This window comes from Gymnoscopelus braueri (assembly GCF_963280865.1).
Source record: "Gymnoscopelus braueri genome assembly, chromosome: 23".
NCBI lineage: Eukaryota > Metazoa > Chordata > Actinopteri > Myctophiformes > Myctophidae > Gymnoscopelus > Gymnoscopelus braueri.
Window position 1 is genome coordinate 20,920,677 of NC_137625.1, and position 23,427 is coordinate 20,944,103.

Consider the following 23,427-nt stretch of genomic DNA (forward strand, 5'->3'; position numbering starts at 1 on the left):
ACCATTAGGCAACAACAATAATTATAACACATTATAAAGCATTCTATAATGACTTATAAGGTCAAGTATAAATGTATTCCACTTATAACACTGTTGGGGGCTTTTCTGTCTTTATTGACAGGTCTCAGTGGAGAGAGACAGGAAACAAGGAGCGCATCTGGAAGTTACATGCACCAAACTTCTGGGTCCTCCCGGAAGTCAAACTGGAAACTTGCTGTCAGGCATCTCAGAGCCTATTTGTTACAAGCCCTAGCCACTCAATATTTACCCTACAAATATCCCCCTACAATGACAATATTTGTGGTCCAAGGTGTGTGGTATTGAAATTAATATCAGCAAGGAAGGAAAGCATTCACAAACCTAATACATGGAAGGAGAATACTTGTAGAACGGAAATCACAGAGACTGCCTAAAACATCTTCATGTTTTTTTTAAAAATTACGTTTTAAAACGTCTTTGGCAGGCAATGTGTTAACACATTGGGTGCCAGAGGTTTATTAAAATATTATACTTTGAGTGCCAGGACTTTTTAAACATTTTGAACCTTTTTCAAGTAGTCACAAAATATTTTCAGTGATCACCGTCCTCACGGTGATCCCCTCATTACACACATACAGGTCTCGTACAATCGGGGGGAAAAAATTTAAAACATTCGGAAATCCATTCCATAGTTGCAGCCAGTTGAAAATAGTTAAATTAACATTGTAAAAAAAAAAAGTGCACAGGAGCCGAGATACAGGTTTTTGAAGTCATAAGTTAACCAGGAGGTGGATTGGAGTCTAAATCTTGTAGGAGTGATATTTCCTGTTGCTGTGAAGGAAAAAAAAAAAAATAATTAAAAAAAAAAAAAAGTAATTTTTTATTTTTTTTTTCAAAAACCGTATATATACGGTTTTGGCACTCAACGTTAGTATGCGCAAAACCGTATATATACGGTTTTGGCACCCAATGTGTTAATGGAAATGGGAAGGGAGGATCTTCGGGTCGCCTGTGGAGGAGAAATTAATTTACTGTGTCACCCAGCAGATTTCTGCTAACATGGCTCGGATGAGCGCCCGGAGGGGAGGGGGGGGGGGGGGTTTAGCTGTTCCTTTGAGAAAGCATTTGATTTTAACCCATTAACACATTCCCTGCCAGAGGGTTTTTTTTTATTTTACTTCCCCCAGTGTCAGTGGTTAAATTTGTTTTACACAGGAGCCGAGATACAGGATTTTAAAGTAATAAGTTAACCAAGGAGTGAATGGAGCTAGAAATCTTTGGATCGTGATATCTCTGGTTCTGTGTGGATAAAAAAGACCAATTTTTTTTTTTGAAAAACGGTTATACTCGTGATTGGTATATTGATGGCAGTAAACGGGTGTATTTTTCATCAACGGTTATACTCGTGATTGGCAGGTAAAGTGTTAAGACCTGAGGCCAATTCTACAGCTGCTTTCTAAATCAGTAGTTCTCAAACTTTTTTGTAATTAAAAAAAAAAAATTCAAACACTTTCAAGAATAGCAGATTTACAAGCTCGCAGCACGGCTTGAAGTGACGCACTGTGAACATATATATCTGCTATTTTGGAATAGCGAAAGCTAAAATCTAAAATAACACAGATGCTTTTAACAACTTAAATCAACCAATAAAAAAACGTTTTAAGCAGATGGGGGGACATGTTCCGCAACGACAAAAGAAAACCCCATGTACAGTAAGTGCTTTACGTCAAACAGACCTGTCTGAGGAACGCCTCCTTGTTGCCGAGCTCGTTCTCTAGCTTGTCGCTGATGTCGTGCAGGGAGGTGGACTCCCGCTGTGCGCTGAGATAGCGTTTCTCCAGTGTGACGATGCGCTCTTCCATGTCCTCCTTCTGACACATGGACTGGACGGACAGACGGATGGATGGACACACACACACACAGACAGACACAGACACAGACACAGACACAGACACAGACACAGACACAGACACACACACAATTATAGTGGTGGAAAAAGTACTCAGATATTTTACTTAAAAAAAGCAATACCACAACATAAAAATACTCTGTTACAAGTAAAAGGCCTGTGTTCAAAATGTTACTTGAGTAAAAGTACCAAAGTATTGGCATCAGAATATACTTAAAGTACCAAAAGTAAAGGTACTAAAATGTTTGAAAATAGACGATCTACAAGCTCACAACGTGTCGCATCGCGACGCGTTGTGAGCTTGTAGATCTGCTATTTTCAAATAGCCTGGGTATAAAATAGGGCTAAAGTGGTTAATGTAGGTTTTTATAATATAATAATTTATCTGCAAAGTAACTAGTAACTAAAGTTTTCACATAATTGTAGAGTAAAAGTACAATATTTGCCTCTGAGATGTAGTGGAGTAGAAGTAAAAGTATTGAAAATTGGAAATACTCCAGTAACGTAAAAAATACCTCTAATTGTACTTAAGTACAGTACTTGAGTAAATGTACTTAGCTACTTTACATCACTGCACAATTATGCTGTAAGTGTATGTTGACCACATGCAAACATACCTGCAATACAATCTAGACAAGAAAAAAGCAAACAGCGATATAAGCTTCCCCTCTCTAATGTGACTGTATCTCAAGAACACAGAGTTCATTTCCTCTGTGGCGAGAGAATGCACACACTCATGCATCTACGTGCACACACGCATGCAGGCACGCGCGCGTGCACACATACTGTAGATGCATGTGCAAGACACGCACACAAACACACACAGGAAGCCCATTGCATTGATAAGCCCACTCTCAGAGGTGGGAGCGCGTGGTAATAACACTGGCTCTATCTGATAAGACCACCCCTCACACTTTCAGGGACCATGATCACTGGCTCTGCCTGCGCGGTTAGCAGTACAATCAATAGCAATCTCTGCTGTCCGTGGGTCACGTGGGGGACCAGCCGTATATCGTCACTGTCGGGCAGAAATCTTGTATGTCCATATTTTAGCTTTTCATGTGTTTTCATAAATTAATGCCATATATTTTACGCTTTGCCGTATGACAGCGGCGTGCAAAAGTAGCAAAATAGCCAAGCTAAGCTCACGCTCACAATGTGTCGCAATGTTACGCTTGTGACCTTGTAGATTGGCTATTTTAGCTATTTTTGAAATATTTCACCTATAATGATGCCAGGTTGAAAGGATATTTTTTCCCCATTTTTTCCGGTTTTAGACATACAAGGTTTCCATCTGACAGCCCCTATTCATTATGCAGTCCACTGCATTGACATTCACTTCACAGTGACATTTCCAGCACACAGAGTGGGGTTCTATGATTGCATTCTTAATTGTCTATTTGTGGCACAAACCTAATTTCTTTGGATATGTGGCTGTTTGAAGTAGCCTGCGTTCTATGTGGCCACACCCACATTTGATTGTACAGCTTTGAAACAGCTTGTTAAAAAGCCATCAGCCTGGTTTGGCATTAAGTGTTTGTCACTGTAGTGGTTACAACCCAGTAGAGAACCTTGTGTGTGTTCCTGTGTGCGCGAGTGTGTGTTTGAGAGAGACCATGTGAGAGAGCGTATGCTAATGCAGGCTTGTTGAGCGACAGCTATCTCTCTTGTGTCTGTGTCTCTCCCTGTGTGTGTGTGTGCGTCATCATGCATGCTTGTGCTTCATGTGTGCACGGTGCTTCACCTCTCTGATGTCTTTCTGATACTTGTAGCTCATCTCCTCTGACTTGGTGAGGTCCTTGCGGGCCGTTTCCAGCTCCAGCTCCACCTCAGAGACCCGTGACGACAGCGAGGACATGCGCTCCTTCATCTGGGCCAGCTCGTAGTTCTGCTTCTCCAGCAGGTCCTGGAGCTCCACCACCTGGCTGGCCTCGTGAACCGACTCCAGGGAGCCGTTGGACAGCCGCTGGGGAGACGAGGGGGGAAGACGTTAAATCAGTGATTCAATGACCCCCGGTTTAAAATGCAGGCCAAGAACACCCATTTGATATCCTGTTTTATTTCTGTTTTACTCCAATCTACACTGTAAAATGGTTAATTTAACTCTTGAGAGTGTATAAATGGAACCAAATGGAGGTTCCGTTTGTACACTCTCAGAGTAGGTCAGATCATCTATTTTCGGCGATGAGATTTGGTGTAAAGGGAAAAGGGATGGGGCCATGTACAGACCCCTGGGGGACCCCGATCAGCGAAGTATATATGGAGCTTAAATGGTAAATATATATATCATTTTGAAAAAAATCTATTCCTGGATGAATAGAAGTGAAATATGTTTCAGTGACAAAAGCGACGGTTTGAGAATGAGATGTATGGGTGAGGAGACAGATGATACTGTATGACTGTAAACCGATTGAAAGCGATGAACAAGGAGAATAAAACAAGCTCCCGATTTGCTGTCAAGATTGTCCTAGAGAGTATTGAAGCAGGCTTTGAGAGATCACTGCTGTTCTCACTATGTCTACTTTGGAGAGTCGGTCACTTTAGCAGTCTAATACATTATAATTCAGGAGCTTGGCTTGGCTCTTCCTCACCTACTTTAAATCTGGATGGTGACTAAATCTGGATGGTGATTAAAATAAATCACTGTCAACTGCAGTTGAGAGGATGCTTTGATGCCTGCAATATGACTAGAATTCACTGGCTCCTAACTGTATTCTGAACCCAGAATCTGTGTTTGAGGTAGATTAATGATGTGTGTCAGGGAAAAACTGTGTGTGTGTGTGTGTGTGTGTGTGTGTGTGTGTGTGTGTGTGTGTGTGTGTGTGTGTGTGTGTGTGTGTGTGTGTGTGTGTGTGTGTGTGTGTGTGTGTGTGTGTGTGTGTGTGTGTGTGTGTGTGTGTGTGTGTGTGTGTGTGTCTGTCTGTGTGTGTTAGAGAGCGAGAGAGAGAGAGAGAGATCCAAAAACTGGAAGAGAAGGTTTGAGAAAAGAACAAGGCATCAAATAATAATGTTATTATCATGAGCAAATATTTCCTTGAAAATAACCTCTCCAAAATACTGTAGCGTGTGGAGAGCATAATATTATCAATTCCTCATGCTGAGCGATGACAGAGAAGGCAGGTTTTTCCACCTACCTATGACAAAGAAAAAAACAATGTGGCTTTCTTTTGCCTCTCCGGCTGCCCATTCCCAGCTATCCATCTGTGAGGACAAACCTAACTGGGCGTCTCTCCGCATGTGATCAATGACTCTGCAGAGCAGAAAACAGGCCCGGGACATCACACTGCTAATTTCAATAACAGTCTCTCATGATGGACCAACTTTAAGGATTGACACTCCACCCTTAATGCTAAATGCCTTGAGTCTGATTTATACTTAGCGTCATGCACGATCGGCTTTTTTCAGTGTACGACATGGCACACAACCAAATATAAATTAGGCATTACCTTTACCAGAGATTCGTCTTTTCTTTTTTAGGTAACAAACCTAAGCTAGATGTGGAACGTTGTTTGAGACTGGGTAGGTGTTTGGGATACATGAACATTGCAGGACCTGCAATACTGTTCAGTATCATAAATATTCTAAATGCGTATTGTGGGACACAGAGAGTGAACAGAGCAACAGGCTGCATATGTCTGCCTGCGTTAGCTGATATGTCAGGTAGACAAGGCTATAAGAAGGTGACTTCTTATTCCCTAGGTTAATGTGCACTCTGTAAGCCTCCTCCTCACTCATCATCCCTTTTCTCTACTCTCTCACCATCTCTCTCTCTCTCTCTCCACTACTTGTCAACACAAACTGATAACCAGTGAGTGTGTATGTCGGCGCATGTTTGTGTGTCTCAGAATGTGTAAACAGCCCACCTTTAAAGGGCCGCCACTACCTTGTCGACCCGAGTCCAGTGACACTGAAGGCAGTGGCTGAGTGGTTAGCCGTCTGACTGGGAATCGGAAAGGTTGTCGGTTCGGTGTCGAAGTATCCCTGAGCAAGACACTATAATGCTCATTATAACTTGCCACCCTTTCTATAATTCTACCCAGTCGCTCTGTGTCTCCGAGGTGGGCTGTGGTCAGTTCAGATTTGGTCTTTTCAAACAATATTTAAAACTCTTATTGATGCAAGAACAATGGCTTCTAAATTATTACAGCGTGCTAACTTAGTTCCTAACTTAGAATCCCCATCAATGACTTCATTAGAAGGCAGGCTTCTGAACGGTCCACAGCGAGTAGACAGAAATGGTGGCATTTTACAGTATAATGTGTATATAGTGAGGACCAATTATATGAAGATAAGGTAACAGCTCCCCCCGTGCGTGCACTCATCTGTGCCATCTGAGCAGCCTTCTGGTGGGCGAAGCTGTAAAAGTGGTTCCCACTCCCCCCGTGGACCAGTAAATACTAATTTTCCTTTCACTTTCTCTATATGTGTATATCTATATCCTTTCCCTGCATGCAGAGTGCAGACTGCATGCAAATGGAGGATCGCCACGCTTCCTGTGTTGGAATTTGATTTTCAAGGTAGTGCCATTTGTGCCTCCTTCTCATTCACCGGAATCTTGTGAACGTTAAGATACAGCAATACATCTCAGTATGAATTAATAATCAAGGCGCAATTTTGTATTCAGCCATGCAGATGCGTGAGGAGTGCTCACGCATAATGGCATTGGCCAAGGTCACAGCAAGTGCATTCACCTGACTGTGGGTGTCCTTCAGAATGCCTACACAAAGGATGTCATGGTGCCAGTCTGGTAATAGGATATAAGAACTGATATCGCAAATTAAACACCCCTGTGTGCTGAGAGCACACACTTTCATTTGAAATAAAAATATATTGATGTGTGCGATATTAGTACGCGCACAAATGCGCCAAAACAGATTCAGAGCTTGGGATATAATTTGCACAATGACCTCCTTTTGTACCCCAGTGAAAGCTAATCTTGAATGTGTTAGTGAGACGGAGATAGAGGATATGCCCACCTTGCCATGGAGCTTCTGCTGAGCATCGCTGGCGTCCAACAGGTCCTCTCCTTCCCCTGACGCCACTTTCCTCTGAATGTGGGCATTCTGCTCCCGTAAGGCCACAATCTGTATGGAGGGAGACGGCACCAAAACAAAACTATAAAAACAATATACCATTAAAGACACCATTAAAAACACACTTTGGGCTTTGAGATGTTTACGTGTTTAAACTTTATAGGTTCCCCTAAAAAAATCAATCAGACTGCTCGAGTCCTTACTAATACCAAGAAAGTGGATCACATCACTCAAGTTTTTATATTTAAACTGGCTTCCTGTCTGCAACGAATTGATTGATAAAAAAAGAAATGGTTGGATTATAAAGCACTGAATGCTTTAGGGCCAAAATTATTTTACTAAATCATGAACAATCCAGACATATCAAGTCATCTGGGACACGTCTGCTTTATGTCCATAGAATCAGAACTAAACGTGGTGAAGCAGCGTCCAGTATTTATGCACCACATGGAACAAGCTCTCAAACTGCAGGTCTGCTGCAACCTAGTAAATGGCTGCAGCAAACAAAAGGGTCTTTAGCTTTGATTTACCGTATAAGAACTGAGGTTTCTTGATAATTTATTCTGCACTGTAATTGTCTCCGCCAGGCCGAAAGGCATGGCGAGAGAGTATGTTTTACCCTCCGTCCGTCCGTCCGTGTGTCCGTGTGTCCTGTCCGTGTGTTAGCACTAGCAGCTAATCTCCGGCACCGTTGGCCCGGTCGCTGCGAAACTGTGCACACACACTTCCTGGATGCCCATTCAGAACCTCTGCCTCAAATTTTTCACATGGGCCTGTTGTAGCGCCACCTGGAGGCCGATTTGTGCGAAACCCATTTTTTTATATTACTCCTACAGATTTTATCCAAACGTCATGCAAATCGGTACACAGTATCTCTATAGTCATGTGATCAACACGGATCTGTCCAATTTCCCATATTCCATACTCATTGGCTAACACTGGCTTCCAAAATTTGCAGGATTGGTCCGTTTTGAACAAAATACCTAAAATCATGAACGCAGCGTGCGATTTCCGTGAAATTTCACACGCACATTCCTACTAGGCCGAGGAAGAAATGCCACCCTTTTCACATTGGCCTGTTATAGCGCCACCAGCAGGTCTAATTTAGCAAAACAAATTTTTGGAACAAAATGTCTCAAATCATGAATGCAGTGTCTGATTGCCGTGAACGACCTAAGAATAAACGGCACCCTTTTCACATTGACCTATTATAGCGCCACCAGGAGGCCATAATAACCTACCTGACCTGGCGGAGACCTGTACTCCGAGGAGCACCTTTTTGCGAACGCAGCGGAAGGAGGCGCGCCTTCGGCGCGCCTCCTAAACTTTCCCAAACTCCCAAACTTTTTCTACCCCCCCTAAGTGGGGGTCTACGAACAAATACTTCGGGCTCGGATTTTGGCTCCGCCCCCCGGAAGTGGGTGAAACAGGCACTTCAAACACTTTGTTGAATTGTTCAAAAACATTCAAAGTCTTTCTTTTGTGAATTTGTATTTTTCTAAGATGCTCCTTTTAACGCAGAATTTGTTTGTATTTTTTTAATTTTTTTTAATTGGTTACTTTTTTTTATATATATTTTTTTCATATTCTTTTTGCGTTCGCTTCCCGCGTTCGCGCGTCTTACTTGTCTAGTTGTATTCTCGTTTTTCTGTTTCATTTTATCTTGTTCTTGGGATCCCCCACGGGGACACACACACACACACACACACACACACACACACACACACACACACACACACACACACACACACACACACACACACACACACACACACACACACACACACACACACACACACACACACACACACACACAGTCTCTCTCCAAAGAAAAATACACACTCACATAATCAAATTATGCAGCATTGATGTTGTTGGTTCTAAGATACCAAGGTAGAAATCCCCTTGGGAGCTCAACACACAGTACCATTCTTTTAAACAATTAAAGTTAACAAAAAAATCTCACAGGCAGTATTTATCACTGAACAAAGACTTCCTTTAAGCTTTGCACTGTTCTCCTCACATTACAATCAGGGACTTACAACTGTGGAAGGAAGCTCTAAATGTTTCAACATGACATTAGTATCACTTGTATAGTATCGCTTTGGTGAAGAACTATTATCCAGTGGAGCTTCCCTCTTATGCAATCCCAATAAACCACAGTAGATTACCTCCCTTCAACAGCCTGCGTAGGAATTTCTGCGACATGGCGTTAACCGGCGATAAGACTCACAACAGCATACGTGCACTGAGACAATAACTATAATTATCGTGTTCGGTGGACCTCGTTTCTCGCTTTATCACCTGCAGCATCTGTCGTTCCGTCATAATCCTGTTGCCAGGGGTGACCGGCAACAACAATAATTAGGGTCTTCCTCGACAGTGGTGTGTGATTATCTCTTTCTGATTGTTGGTGAACAGGCAGGTAGAGACAGCTGTAATCGCCCAAATTACTGGCCAACCTATTCCTGGGCAGAGCGTGTAACTCCGGGTACAGCCTATTATAGACTTCATAAACAACTTTACACCATCCCATTAAAACAATGACAGCCACGGCACAGAGAATTGATGGTTCCTCATTTCATCATCTACTGCTTTCCAAACTAGACTTAATGCAGCCTGAAACTTGGGAGTAGAGACCAGGTAATTTGTAGCCGACTACCATTAAAAATAACATGGCTGTCATTATTTTGTCAAACTTTCTTTTTTCACAGAAGTGTTGTGCTGAGATCACAACAGATGTGCAGTACACAACTGAGATATCATGCTATCTATGCTATAGATATTCCAATACAAATGCAATTAGCAAATCGATCATTCAATAGCACATCTCTTGAGTGAGAAAAATCTGTTACATTTTGATACATCTTTACTACATCTCAGTGTTGACATTCTAACTCTGAGTTACATCAATAAAATGCCATTATACTGTATAACTTGAGCCAGGTCACTACCTCAGTGTTTTCTCTTAGTGTCCTCATTTAGTTCATTATGTAATATTGTCACTCGTAACATGATGGACACATGCACATGTACATGCGCAGTATGCCTGTGTTGGTGATCAGAGACTTTGGAAAGGCTTTCATCTATGAATCACCTAGGATTCACAACCATCCACACAATTCCTTCCCCCTCTACTGGAGACATACTGGGGGGCCATAACTGAATGGGTAAAGAGGCCGTCTGGGAATCAGAAGGTGGCCAAAACGTGAATTGGCTTTGTATAGTGCCATGAGGCCGATTTGAAAAATGTAGGGTTGCAGTTCTTCCTTGGCCTAGTGGGAATGAGCGTGCAAGGTTTCACAGCAATCGGATGCTGCGTTCATGATCTGTGGGATTTTGTGCAAAATCCACTCCTGCAAACTTTGTAAGCCAATCGGAATTGAATATGAAAAATCTGACGGATACATCTTGATCACATGACAACAGAGATAATATGTACCGCAAAGTCTGTAAGAGTAGTAAGTAAACATGCGTTTTGCAAAAATCTGCCTCATTGTGGCACTGTAACTGATTTGAAAGATTTCGGGCAAACAAACAGACAGACAGACAGACAGACAGACAGACAGACAGACAGACAGAAACAGGATCTAAAACATAATTCCTTGCCTTCGGCCGTTGAGGCCTGACGGGGATAATCAAGACTCCACTGCAAGATACATTTGTTATCTACAGAACTTAACCACACAACTCACTACCTCAGGGTGTTGTTGTGTGTGTAGACGGTTATTGGAATGCCATCAGAGTCCAGAACCAATTCTATTGTGGTGCTCGGAAATCTATTAGTGCCTATGCGTACACCCCAGGGAGGAAATTCTCTCCAGCCAGACATTTGGTGCAAATGAAACAATGAAGGAAGAGCTTCAAGTCACAGCGCTCTGCTTGATTCCGCTGCAATGACATGCTCAATGACATTTTAGTCAATAGAAATGACAGCTGTCCGGTGATTTCATCTTGCGCTAAATGCTTTAGCTCAGACCTTGCCTCGAATCCATAACCTGCCACCACTGTGATCAAGGGAGACGGTCACTGAGTTGTTTCTTTAAAGTTGGGGCCTGAGGCCATGTGAGGATATTACCTCTGATTAATTATGATAGGTGGTGAGTTCCACTTCTCGTTAAGATTGGACGTTCGCTCTGAAGATACTAACAGGTTCACTTGCCATTGCATAATAATTACCACTGCTTTTTAATGAGGGCACACAATTACAGTATGCCGCCTTATCTTGCTGTAGTATTGAACAGAGGCTGCCTGTAATTTCCCCGGCTCAGAGATCAAACGCCTGCACAACCCCCTGACATAAAGGCTGCAGCAGATGATTGATGGCAGTGTCAGGGATGTGTCTCGGGGCTCTCAAATTAGAAAAATGAGAAGTTTCCCAGAAACAAAATGAACACGACTCCCTTTCCCTTTTGATGTTGTTGACACCCCCCTCCCCCTCCCAACTTCCTTATCAAAGGCCACTATCTGAGGCACAAGGACAGGGAGGAGGAGAGGATAGTAGCAAAGCTAAAGAGCAAAAGGTGTATTTTGTTATTGACTGAACAGCAACATAATTTCTTCATCTCTCTGACATGTTTGACATGTCTGTGCGAGGACGGCAAGGCTTGGTCTGAAGGACAGGGAGGAGAGATGGGACGGACATGCAGACAGACTGGAGGGGGGATCGGGGTGCTGGTTCCTCACGTGTATGAAAGATTGATCTTGTCAAGGTGAAAAGCCCGGTGCATGACATTCTCTGGTGCAATGCGCTTGAATTAAGATCAATCACGCATTTTGGAGCCAACACACGTGCATGTACTGTACTGTACAAAGTACTTTACACTCTGTCGTACACACGCACATTTCTAACACTCAAAAAAACAACTGTGCAATAAGAAGAATGTCTTCATTTCACTACGTACGGTGTCTGCAATACCTTGGGATTCGTTTAACAAGGCTGTGAGTTGTAACAATACGATTGGAGCCGACAAGATAACAGTATGTTTTTCAGATCCTCCATGTTTCCTGACAAGGTCTTTTATCTTATTCAGCCTCCACTGGTCCCATGGTGGACCTAAAAGGCCTTCACAGAACAGCTGGATTCCATACTTCCAACTTCAATCTCCCCTTGGACACATTCCACTTGGATCCATTTTAGGCCTCCGTTAAAAAGGCACGGCCCGTGACTACAAATTCTAACGAGAGCTTCGAGAGCAGGATAGCAATCAGTGGGCAGCCACTTAACCACCTGTGACTGTATGAGGTCAAAGGACATGTATGTCATCAGGCATGGTGGCGGTCTCAACGAAACCCAGAGGGAACGAAAGGGGTGGGGGTGGGTGGGTGCTCAGACCAGACCTCCATCCCAAATCAATTAGCGGCCTACTGGCTTGTCAGGCGGCCAGAGGCCCCTCCTGGCCATCTCCCCGGAGCCTCTTGAGTGTGGACGTTTCTATTCAGCAGGCCTGGTTTAACCAGCTCTTTCCCCTGCATCAAGGTCCCATCACTCATCTGTCTGATGCACTGACAAGGCACCAAGACCGCGTACTGAGGGAAAGGCCCGGTAAGTGCTGTGTTTAACCTTGTGATCCGACAGAATTCCTCACAGGACGCCATTTATTAAAACATCTGTCATGGACTACATACACGTCAGTAAGAAGTTAATTTTGGAAAGGCTGTGAAAAACTGTGAACAAAAAATGACAACCAGGCTCTCAGATTATATATTAATGTCTCTCCCTCCCCCTCTCTCATCTCAATCTTCTTCAGTTTCCCATTGACCCTTTCCTACTCCATCTTCTGTCATGTCTTCTGCTCTGTAGCATTTCCGGCTCTCTCCCCTCCATCATCACATTTTCTGTCCACCACACCACAATATCCTCTCTCTGCCACAGGTCCTCGCTCAATTCCTCCACCTTCCGCACCCTCTTCCATTCCACTTGTGTTGTTTTTCTCCCCAGGATTGAGTGGCGGGTAGGCAGGTGTGGCAGGCAGTGAAGTGCCAGCCCAAGGGGTTCTTTCTCAGCTGGAACAGGAACATCTGCACTGACGTAACCGCTGGCATGAGACGAGAGGTTGAGGACAGGAGGCAGCTACAGTATAGCCCACACCCACCCATCTGCCAAGACCTGCCCCTCATCTGCCAGCACCACCGGTCAGCCACTCACACGTACAGTAACATTATATATTCCTTATGAAGGCATGCTTTTCTTCCTCCAGCTCTCAGATTGACTAATCAATTAACCAATCAATTTCCAATCTTTATTCATTATCCATCCAAAGCATTCATCACGATATCCATCCATTCAGTCAACCACCCATCTGTACACAAACTACAACAGAGAAGACCCGAATAAAGAAAATAAGCCAGGTATTTAATGTAACTGACCCCTAAATTGACTGTTTTGGTTTAAATTGTCTAAATGTGATAATTGTACATGAGACATATATTCATCGTAGTGATATTAAAACATTTTTAGAATAGTCACTCTACTCTACTACAGTATTTGGCCGGGGGCCCCTTGGAACCCCATCAAGGACCGGTCCCTCGGGAGTGGGGACCCCATTTAGAAAAACACTGGAATAAACTGTGTTAACGTAGCAACTCCTACCTCCTGATTGGCTGCTGTAAGCTCCTCCTCCAAGACCGACACCCTCTCCAGCGACACTCGTAGTCTCTCTCTGACCTGAAACCAAAGCAACCAATAATTCACATGTTCTCCGCAATGGACCTGTGGTCTATCCATCCATCTACCCATCCTGATTGCATTATGCATTCAGTATAATTATGCATTCATTCTATGGCAGTGGTCCTCAAACTTTTTCATGTCAAGGACCCCCAAATTGACATATATTTGCCCCCTTCAGAAAATATTTTGTGCCAGGGACCCCACACAAGATTTCTGTTGTTAAAATGTTTAAAAAAATGTTTAAAAAAAAAAGTCCCACATTTTGTCAAGATGTTTTGAAAATAATCAATCTATAAGCTCACAACGCAGTGCAATGTTGTGAGCTTGTAGATCAGCCATTTTCAAAAGTCCAATTTAATGTACTGTACATAGTTTTACTACTGATTTTGATTATATATAAATAAAAAATGTTGGGGACCCCCTGGAACCCCCTCAAGGACCCCTGGGGGTCCCATGACCCCACTTTGAGAACCACTGTTTTACAGGAATTGTATGTGCTTGTTTTCCCTCTCCAGCTTTCATTACCCTTCCACACTCCTGAGGTTAACCCATTCAATCCAGGAACACATCCGTGTCATTTTAGATTTTAACTATAACCAATAACCATTATTTTATACTTTGGCTATTCAAAAATAGCAGATCTACAAGCTCATGGTGAGGCACCGAGTGCCGCACTATGAGCTTGCAGATCTGCTATATATTTGAAAAATCTTGAAAATGTGTGCAAATCTTTGAATATATATATGTTTTACTACAAGTAAGACGCGCGAACGCTGGAAGCGAACGCAGCTCGAACATATTGTGTATTTACGGAGTTTCATAGTAGGCTCCACTTGGGCGGAAGGGGTCCCTGGAACAAAATAGTTTGAGATGTGGGTCCGCGGCCAAATACATATAATTTTGGGGGTCCTTGACATGAAAAAGTTAATTATAGCCACATAAGTTTTTTCAAAAAACTGTATTTAGAAGATTATTTTGTAGAATCCCCAGAAGTAAAGATTTGAGTTACAAATGTTCACTTTAAAAAATATATATATATTCAAAGATTTGCACACATTTTCGTGATTTAAAAAAAATCCGAAATCTGAGCTACAAGCTCATAGCGCGGCACTAATTTATGAGCTAAGTTATGAGCTGCTATTTTTGAATAGCCAAAGTATAAGATAATGGTTAAAGTGGTTGAAATCTAAAATGGCAGATGCTTTCCCGGTCTTAATGGGTTAATGTGATAAAACAGAATCCTTACTGCCAGAGCCAAGGGATCCCTTTTCTGCCCTCGGCCCAGACTGTACATTAACACTCCCGTCTGCGCTTTGAATCCAAGGCTAAGCCTCTGTTCAGGGGTATATGAGGCTTTCACGGCTTTTAAAGCACTGGCGTCTCAGAGGATATTCCTGTGTGTTCCTCTGCATCAACGAAGAGTCCAGAGGAGAGGGGAATTCCTGGCTTATGCTTTCTCCTCCATGTTCACATACTTGTCATGATGGAACAATGACTTGCAGTGATTCAGTGCACGCCCTTCTTTGGCCTCAATAGGATGTTAGATCTCAGAAGAGGCTGATCCTGGATTACAGGCTAGCCGGGAGCCTCTCCTCAGGACGGCCGTCTAGGCCATCAGCCGACCTGTCCATCCTTTATTACATTTCAACAGCATGCAGTTGGGAGACACTGTGTAAATGATGGCTTTTTTTGTGGAACAGCTGAATGGATTATAGTGTCGGTGGTGACACAGAGGGGTCAGCAGTCATAAATCAATAGGCTCTGAGGAGGTGTTTAGGAGGAGACCAAAGAACACCAAAAATGAAATCAATCATGACTATACAAACACAAGGATGACACTTGTAGTGTTATCACTGGCGCAGCTTTAACAGCACACATTTATTCAAAATAGGCTTCGGTTACAGTTTGTGCAAAGTCCTTACCTTCTCATCTAGAGCTTTGTGGTGTTCAAACAGTGACTTGAGAGCTTTGAGGACCTCGACTTCACTGGACACGCCGGACGGAGACTGGGCCTGCCGCTTGACTACCGTCATACGGAGGGAGCGCTCGTGTCTGGACACCAGGCACTCTAGATGTTCCAGGAGCAGCTGAAGAGAGTCAGATCAGAGATACAGAGTCATCATCATCATCACGTTATCATCATTGTCCTCATCGGCATCATCCAACGCGAGGAAAACGTGCTTAAGTGCTTTATTGGTTTTACTGTCAATACGACACGTGGTGGATATCTGTCTTCCGTCCAGTGATCATTGTCATCATCATCACCATCATTGACTATTTTCACACGATGCCCGGGGTTTTCCACCCCCAGGGTAGGAGGTTAAAGCAAAATGGCCATCGTATGAATATGGTCAATACTCCCCATCATTACCAAAGCAAAAAAACAGTGCTCTCTTTCTTTTCCTTTATAAGAGGTAGTATCCAAGGACGGAGACGATGAGGCAGAGCTGGCTGAGCTTCTGTCATGAAGTGAACAGAGATACTGTAAAGTAACAACGTCAAATGTCAAGTTTTCAAGTCAAGTTAAAGTACTAGAGTAATTGTAAAACAACACAAAAAACATAAATATTCAAAAGTACATGCTTTTAAAAACACTTGCGTATTCAAAAGTACAAGTACATTTTATTTTTAATGACAATGCAGTGCTGTATTGTTTTCACAATGGATTTACAGATCCTTGTAACTCACTGAAGCCACATAATTAATTCAAAGACTTGTAAAACCATAGCCTGGTAAACCCTCCCTCCGGAAATCTCATTTCCATTTGATTCCAGGAGTGAGTCTGGCATGAAGGCTTGTATGGGCATTTCTAGCGCATTACCAAAAAAACGAGCCTATCAGCGTCGTCGCTCATCGTTCTGTGATTGACAGCTAAATTTGGCCAATCAGGTGGCGAGTTCGAGTGAGCCCGAATGGACCCGAGTGCAGCTTGAGTGCAGCCGACCAAACACGAACGGCAGCCATTGTTTCTGTGGGCAGTTTCTACTTTTTATTTTCGGTTTTAAAACGCTCTCAAACTTATTTTTTGAGGCACGGAATTTACTTATAAGATATATCGTTTGGATAGAATTTAGTTGTTTAACTTCATATATGTGGTCAATTAACACATTGACCGCCAGAGGTTAATCTCATAATGTACTCACCAGTGCCAACGTTTTATTGTTGTTTTTTGTTTTTTTCAGGTCGCCATAGGCCCCGTTAAAATCCTTTAGATTGCGCGATCCACTGTTTGTAAACAACGGGCACATGTCCTGGTGTCTACTCGTCGAGACCGCGTGTCAAGCGGAGCCGCCATGTTTGAGTTCTGATCGTTTATGTTAACATGGGAAATGCGAGGATGAAAAACTACATGTTTACAGGGGCTTTTACAGGGGTTTTTGTGTACGACTTAGAATGGAGACAGACGGGAAACAAAAAACGAGATCGCACTTCCGGTCGACATCGGGTGGTGTTACACTGAAAATGGTCCCCCTAGAAAATTAAAAAAAAAAAAATTTCGAAAAAAAGGAAAAAGCACCACAGCCCGTAGGCTACGGGATTGGCGCTTAACCGTTGGATTTAACGGCCCGTAGAACTACGGGCCCGGCGGTAAATGTGTTAATCATGACAGAGCCTATTTAAAAATAAAAATTCAGAGAACCGGCAGGAGCGGCAGTGACACGCATGTATCCGAATAAGGCAACCTATTTTGGGCATGGCCATCTCAAAAGTCCCGTTGCATCACATTAGTCTGGAGGTGGTAAAAATGCACTGCAATTGGCTGAAGGGGAACAACGATCATTGGCTGAAGGAGTTGCCAGTCAACGGTATTACTCCCGCCCAACTCCAGCCCACAGCCACTATTGCAGAATGGGCGATCATGCCAGACTCACTCCTGGAATCAAATGGAAATGAGATTTCCGGAGGGAGGGTTTACCAGGCTAGTAAAACCACAGAGCCTATAGAATTAACAAAAAGCTATCTAATGTATATCTCTTTTTTAAATTTAAACAGTAATGTTAGCTGAAACTCTGATCTGAATGAAAAACGTCATTAGCCTACATATACAGTACAAGGGTCCAAAGCCCTTGCCAGCTACCTCTTTTCCCTGGCTTAGCACGGAAATTCACTCCACACAAAATTAGTAGTTCAATTTTCGGACACTGTGCAGTGTCACACCACATTTGGCTTCCCATCAAATTCCAGAAGTTACTTGTTACTCGACAGCCATCCTAGAAATGTAGTGGTGTCAAAAGTATAATATCTGTCTTAAAAATGTTGTGGAGTGTAAGTCATAAGCATAACAAAAACTTTAAAATACTCAAGTAAATGTACTTCATTACTGTCCACCATGTACTGTAATTGGAAGAGAGAATGTGACTGACAGCAGAGGCAAATAGCTGTTCAGTGATGTTTTCCTACTTAATGCATTAATTTATAATCCATTGCACAACACATAAATTAGGCTCAAGACCAGCATCAAAGAGATAGGGTCTGTGTCCCATCATTGTCATTAGGTGTTGAATCAGAATTCTTTATTTTCCCAACTAAATATACAATTTGAACATTAAAATACTGTACTGTACATGCAGCAGAGGTAATATTGTAAGCAGAGTTATGACCAGATTGTGGCCATACTGTAGCATAGTTTCATGGGAGAACACATGCAAGCCAGCATGCTAGTTTGTGGCCATGAACCGCTGTGGCCACACATCTCGGCCCTCCCTCCACTTCCTTTGGATGTCATTCATTCAACAGTCTAATGGAATAACCAAGTGATAGTTTTCTGGTAAACAAACTGTGCATGGATAATGCATATACTGCTGTGGTAAACCACGGATGGAGGGTCGAGTTCCCACTGGCGTCACCACTGAACGAAAAGGGGTCATTAACAAAACATGCCTGACATGTCTTGATTCCCTGTTAAGTATTATATTCATAACGTGTAATCATTCAACTTAAACGTAGAAGAGTGTGGTTTGCGGGAGAGCAACTGTAAAATCTACGATATCTACAATAGATAACTTGGATAACTTCCAAAACCTGCCGCCCACCAGGACAGAAAATGGTTTCTTGAATTTCAGATGACCCCGCTCAGTTATTTCGCTATAGGGGTTGGGTAATGGCATCTATCAGAACCCACTCCACAAAGTGTAGAGGATGGGAACCGAGTAGCTTGAGTAGAGGTGGGGGGCACTAACTGAGCAACTACGATGCCGTTGCCGAGGCAATGATAAGTAGTACGGGCATCCAAACTACTGTAAGCATTGGGTGTCTGAACTATTACTGTCCGACATCCTCACTTGTGAGTTCTTAAGACAAAAGGCACAGACTAGGTGGTCTACACCAGTGGTTCTCAACCTGTGGGTCTGGACCCCCATGGGGGGTCCCCAGATGACAGTGAAGTGACAATTTAAGGACTTTTAAGACCTTTCTAATACCTAAAAAAAAACAGGAAGAAAAGAAGAAAAAAAACATTACTGCTTCATAAGTGATCAACGAACTCTGCTATAAAAACTGGTCAAACATTGGCTAAATAATATAAGAAAGAAGCAAATATTGTGAAAATAGCTGATCTACAAGCTCACAACACCTCGCGTTGCGAGGCGTTGTGAGCTTGTAGATCTACTATTTTCACAACATTTATCTGTGGAACCGAATCAAAATTGAATGCCTCATTTTACAAAATCGTATCAAATGGGGGTCCGTGGCTTAATAATGCTTATCAAACTGGGGGTCCTTGAAAATGCTGAGAATCACTGGTCTAGACTTTGCATAAGGGTGGACTGAGAATATCTGTTCCTCTATGCAACTGTACTTTAAATGAAAAAAAAAACATTAAAAAGGAGATGCGATGTTTCTGCCTGACAACAACAACATGCAAGTTATTTAGCTGTGGCACTGGTCCAAAGGTATCTTATAGAGCTAGCATAGCGTCACACAGACATCAGTTGTTAGCTCTGCGGTCCACTGACTGCATATAGGCCTTAAAGTAATACAATGCAGGTCCACAAATAACGATTTTTAGCAGCCTCTGCTGGTCATTACCGTCACTGCAGGTCGTTCGTTTATTCCTGCGTTACCCAGAATTCCATTTGTTTTCACCGGAAGACGGAAGCGTTTCAAAAAGCGTTCTTTTAATAGTTTTATATTATCTGTGGATCGTTTCTCTTAGCCAGTGGAGCTTTAGTTACCGTGAGCTGTGTTTTTGGGGGTGAAATTCATGGAGTGGGTGTTGAGAATTTGAGATTTGCCACTCAAAAAAAGATATACAATTTAACTTTAGTTTTGTCGAAAAAGTTACCTAGTATTACTTTAATCATATATTAAAAACATAACATCAAAAAACTAACTTAATTAACGATTGCCCTGTGGATCATTCAAGATGATAATGAAGTGAGAGTAGTGTGAAAATGACTTTTTCTTGCCCCTTGCTTGCTACCATTCTCTCTCTCTTTCTCTCTGCAGCACAAATATCCTTTCTGCAAGGCAGTCTGCATCCAGTGAGTTGTAATATAAATCCATTATTATGGGTAAAGAAAACTAAAGTCTTATCTGTCAAGAACACTTTTCGGTTTACCAGCCGCAAGTCTCTTTTTCATTAAATTATTTTTTATGAAAAGATGCAGGACTTCAGCTCCATCGCTTCATAGCCGGGTCCCCTAATGTTTCTGGTTTCTGCCCCCAAGAGCTTTAGGTGGACTAAAGAACAAACCCATTTGGTCTCAGTTTCACAGTTGAGCAGTCATCCATGTTTGAGTAAATGGAAAAGTGTTCAGCCAAAATATTTGGAGCTAATGAGGTATGTTTTTGTCATTGGACACAGACGGTGCATGCATTTGCTTCAGTGCACGCAGAGCTTAAAAATTTACCCGGCAGACTTCTTAAGATTACCCAAGACAGAGAAGTTGGTCTGCTGCAGTGTTGTTGTTATTTTGCTTAAGCCAAGTGAGTCATGCAAATGATGTCACAAACAGAGAAAGGGAAAATAAAAATCTAAGGCCCAACTGAGCTTGTGTCCATGTATATAATATCAATTTGCATATGTTGATCTAGGTCTTCCTCGATGTAGAGCAGTGCCCCCCCCCCCCTTCTTACATAGTCTGACAAAAGCTGAGCTAACCACTTAAGCCCTATGTACTTAAAGAAAACTTGTGAAAATAGCAGATCTACTGTACAGTTTGCTGTAGAAATGTTTTCTGTATGACAAGTTGAACTGATCACATTGAGGACATACAGGCAGACAGTGACAGTGGCAGAAAGCAAGTTATGATTTTGTGCAACTTGTTAAAAATGTTGGACTACCTCCAAACAGATCTTTGACCCCAGGTTTGGAAACACTGATCTAGAGCATCTTTTTAGAAAATGTCAAAAACAAGTTTGTCTCCCTCTCCAGAGAGTTGCTTATGTAGATAATTAAACCCATTCTCATGCAGACTTAGTTGAAGGCACTGCCACTGCAACCAACTGACTACAGCACATGCAGCTGGGTTTGGCCAGTGGCTGCACACCCATTTGGAAATGTTAGGCAGCGGGAGACGTTGAACATGGTGGACATAATACTACCGTAATTAGGGGTGTCACGATTTGCCTAATCCAAGGTTCGACTTTTGATTTTAAGGTCACGATTCGATTTTAAGACGAGCACTGACAGCTATATTGTTATTCATTTAGGCTATTGAGTCTTGATTTGGAAAAAAAAACACTTTTATCAATAATCAAGTAACTTTTATTTGAGTAAAACACTTATAAATAACAAATAATGATCTAGAATAATAAAAAGTTTAACATTAACAGCCTTGTGGCTTCCCTCGGTTGTGCGCATCCATGATTAACAGAACGAAATAACGAGAATCGCAACCCTGCTTGTAATCTTGATTCACTATATTGAGTGCAAAATTTGTACTGAAAATTGTGACGCCCTTTAATACTAATGCTTATTTTATACTCTGATGTAGCATGCCAAAAATAGCAGATCTACAAGCTTGTAGATCGCCTATTTTCAGTGTGCAACACAATCGTATTACGGATGTATTGGGCATTACTGAGTAAGGAAGTGAGACATAGGGCCCCATTTTGCCCCAAGTTGCGCTACCCACTATCTACACTCTCTCCCTATCTGCCCATGGAAGAGGAAAGAGCAAAGAAGCAGTCCGACATTGCCTTGGAATAAAATTATATTTGATGCACAGAATTATCACTCATCATGAATGGTCTGGGGTGCATGGTTATAGCAAACGCAGATCAAACAACATTTTATTTGTCTTTGATAAGCTTAACTGGCAACTGCTGATAAAAACACAACTTATTGACACAAGGAATCAACAGTCACACTTTCGTGCATTACAGTAAAATTGTAATGACAATCACATTCACGATCACTTAGAAGTGCCGGTGTGCTGACTCTGTGGCACCGAGGCGCTTATGTAATGTCGAACACTACCCGACGTATGAATCATAAGCTCTAGCCTTTGATTGCCTTTCAATAAAACCATATTTGATAGACTTAAGTATCACCCACGTGTTACTGATTATAGAAAATGTGATACTATTGTAATCCGTTCTTTATTTCCTGCACAATGGATTAATAAAACTGAAGTGTGTGGGTTTCGAGCTAAAGGCTTTGCGCAGCACAAATCATTGTCTTTAAAATAGACTAACATCTTATATAAACACAATTGACACAAGAAATTGACACTTCTGCTGATTATAGGAACATTTGAATCACAGAGATTGCAGTGTATAAGCATGCATGCAACACTACGTCAGAGCTCCACTCACCCTTGTGTTGTTCCTCTCTGCCTTCAGCTCAGAGATCTCTTCCTCCTTCTCCAGGAGGTTCTCCCGACAGGCGTTAAGCTCCTTCGTCAGAGCCGCAAACTCCTGGTAAACGACAAGGTACAAGGAGTAGGAGAGTCAGAAACATGCATCCATGGTATATGGCGCGATATATGCAAGCAGAAGGACAGGTCAGTGACAGAAACACACAAGACATCCATGATCAGTGTTGCCAGATTCTGAGAGAGAAACAAGCAACCAGGTCTAGGAAAACCAACCCAAAAGAAGCGACAATGGGCCACATGAGCACTTTAACATATACATCAGCTATTTGAAAATAGCAGATCTGCAAGCTTTATCGCGACGCGTTGTGAGCTTGTAGATCGGCTATTTTCAAATAAAATCTTGTGGGCAAATTATAATAAGCAGATCTGGCAACCCTGTCCATGATACATGGGAGAGAGATAAGCCTGGTAAACCATCCCGGTCGCGTGAATTCACACTATCATGCGTCTTCTGCAGACCGGTCTGGCCCCAAGCGCTGGGTGGGCGTTTTGCAAAAACCAAAAAAGTGGAATAGCCAATCAGTGTCTGCACCCAGGGCCCTTTGATTGACAGACGCTGATTGTCTCTTCCACTTTTTGGAGAGAGATGCAAAGCTAAACCTTTCATAATTTCCTGTGAAAGCTGTGATGGATTCACTTTATGAGATTTTTCCTGTTCTTTCTTCCTGCAGAGAACTTCACCAAGAACAGGTTAACCTTCCTGAACTTTCTGGCTAAAAGAGAAGTGTAATACCCTCAACTCTGAGAGTACACAAATCGAACCAATTGAACCCTTATTTATTTAACCTTACGAACAAATAAATTGAAACAAATAAAATCAAAGATAAAAAATTGGTTTTTTGATTGGATTTTTTTAAAAATAAAATTAAAAAACAAGCAAGGGTCAAACATTAGGCTGTCTGACAGACAGCAAACATTTCTCTGACAGGATATCCAAAACAGAGCTGACTTAGAGATACAATTGTCTTTTGCATTTTGTTCCAGTTCTCTGGCTGCGGCAGATCGGAAATGACG

General features: G+C 42.3%; 1 protein-coding gene across 1 annotated transcript in view; it reads right to left on the reverse strand.

Moving 5' to 3' along the window:
• The window catches only part of ppfia2 (PTPRF interacting protein alpha 2), a gene marked incomplete at its 5' end in the record, with an annotated part of 192,302 nt that overhangs the window by 47,522 nt on the left and 121,353 nt on the right, over positions 1-23,427 (reverse strand). Inside the window, 6 exons of the mRNA XM_080420769.1 lie at positions 1,716-1,862; positions 3,633-3,854; positions 6,865-6,972; positions 13,514-13,588; positions 15,514-15,678; positions 22,352-22,453. Coding sequence (XP_080276895.1) covers positions 1,716-1,862; positions 3,633-3,854; positions 6,865-6,972; positions 13,514-13,588; positions 15,514-15,678; positions 22,352-22,453 — 819 coding nt within the window. The remainder of the gene's footprint in view (positions 1-1,715; positions 1,863-3,632; positions 3,855-6,864; positions 6,973-13,513; positions 13,589-15,513; positions 15,679-22,351; positions 22,454-23,427) is intronic.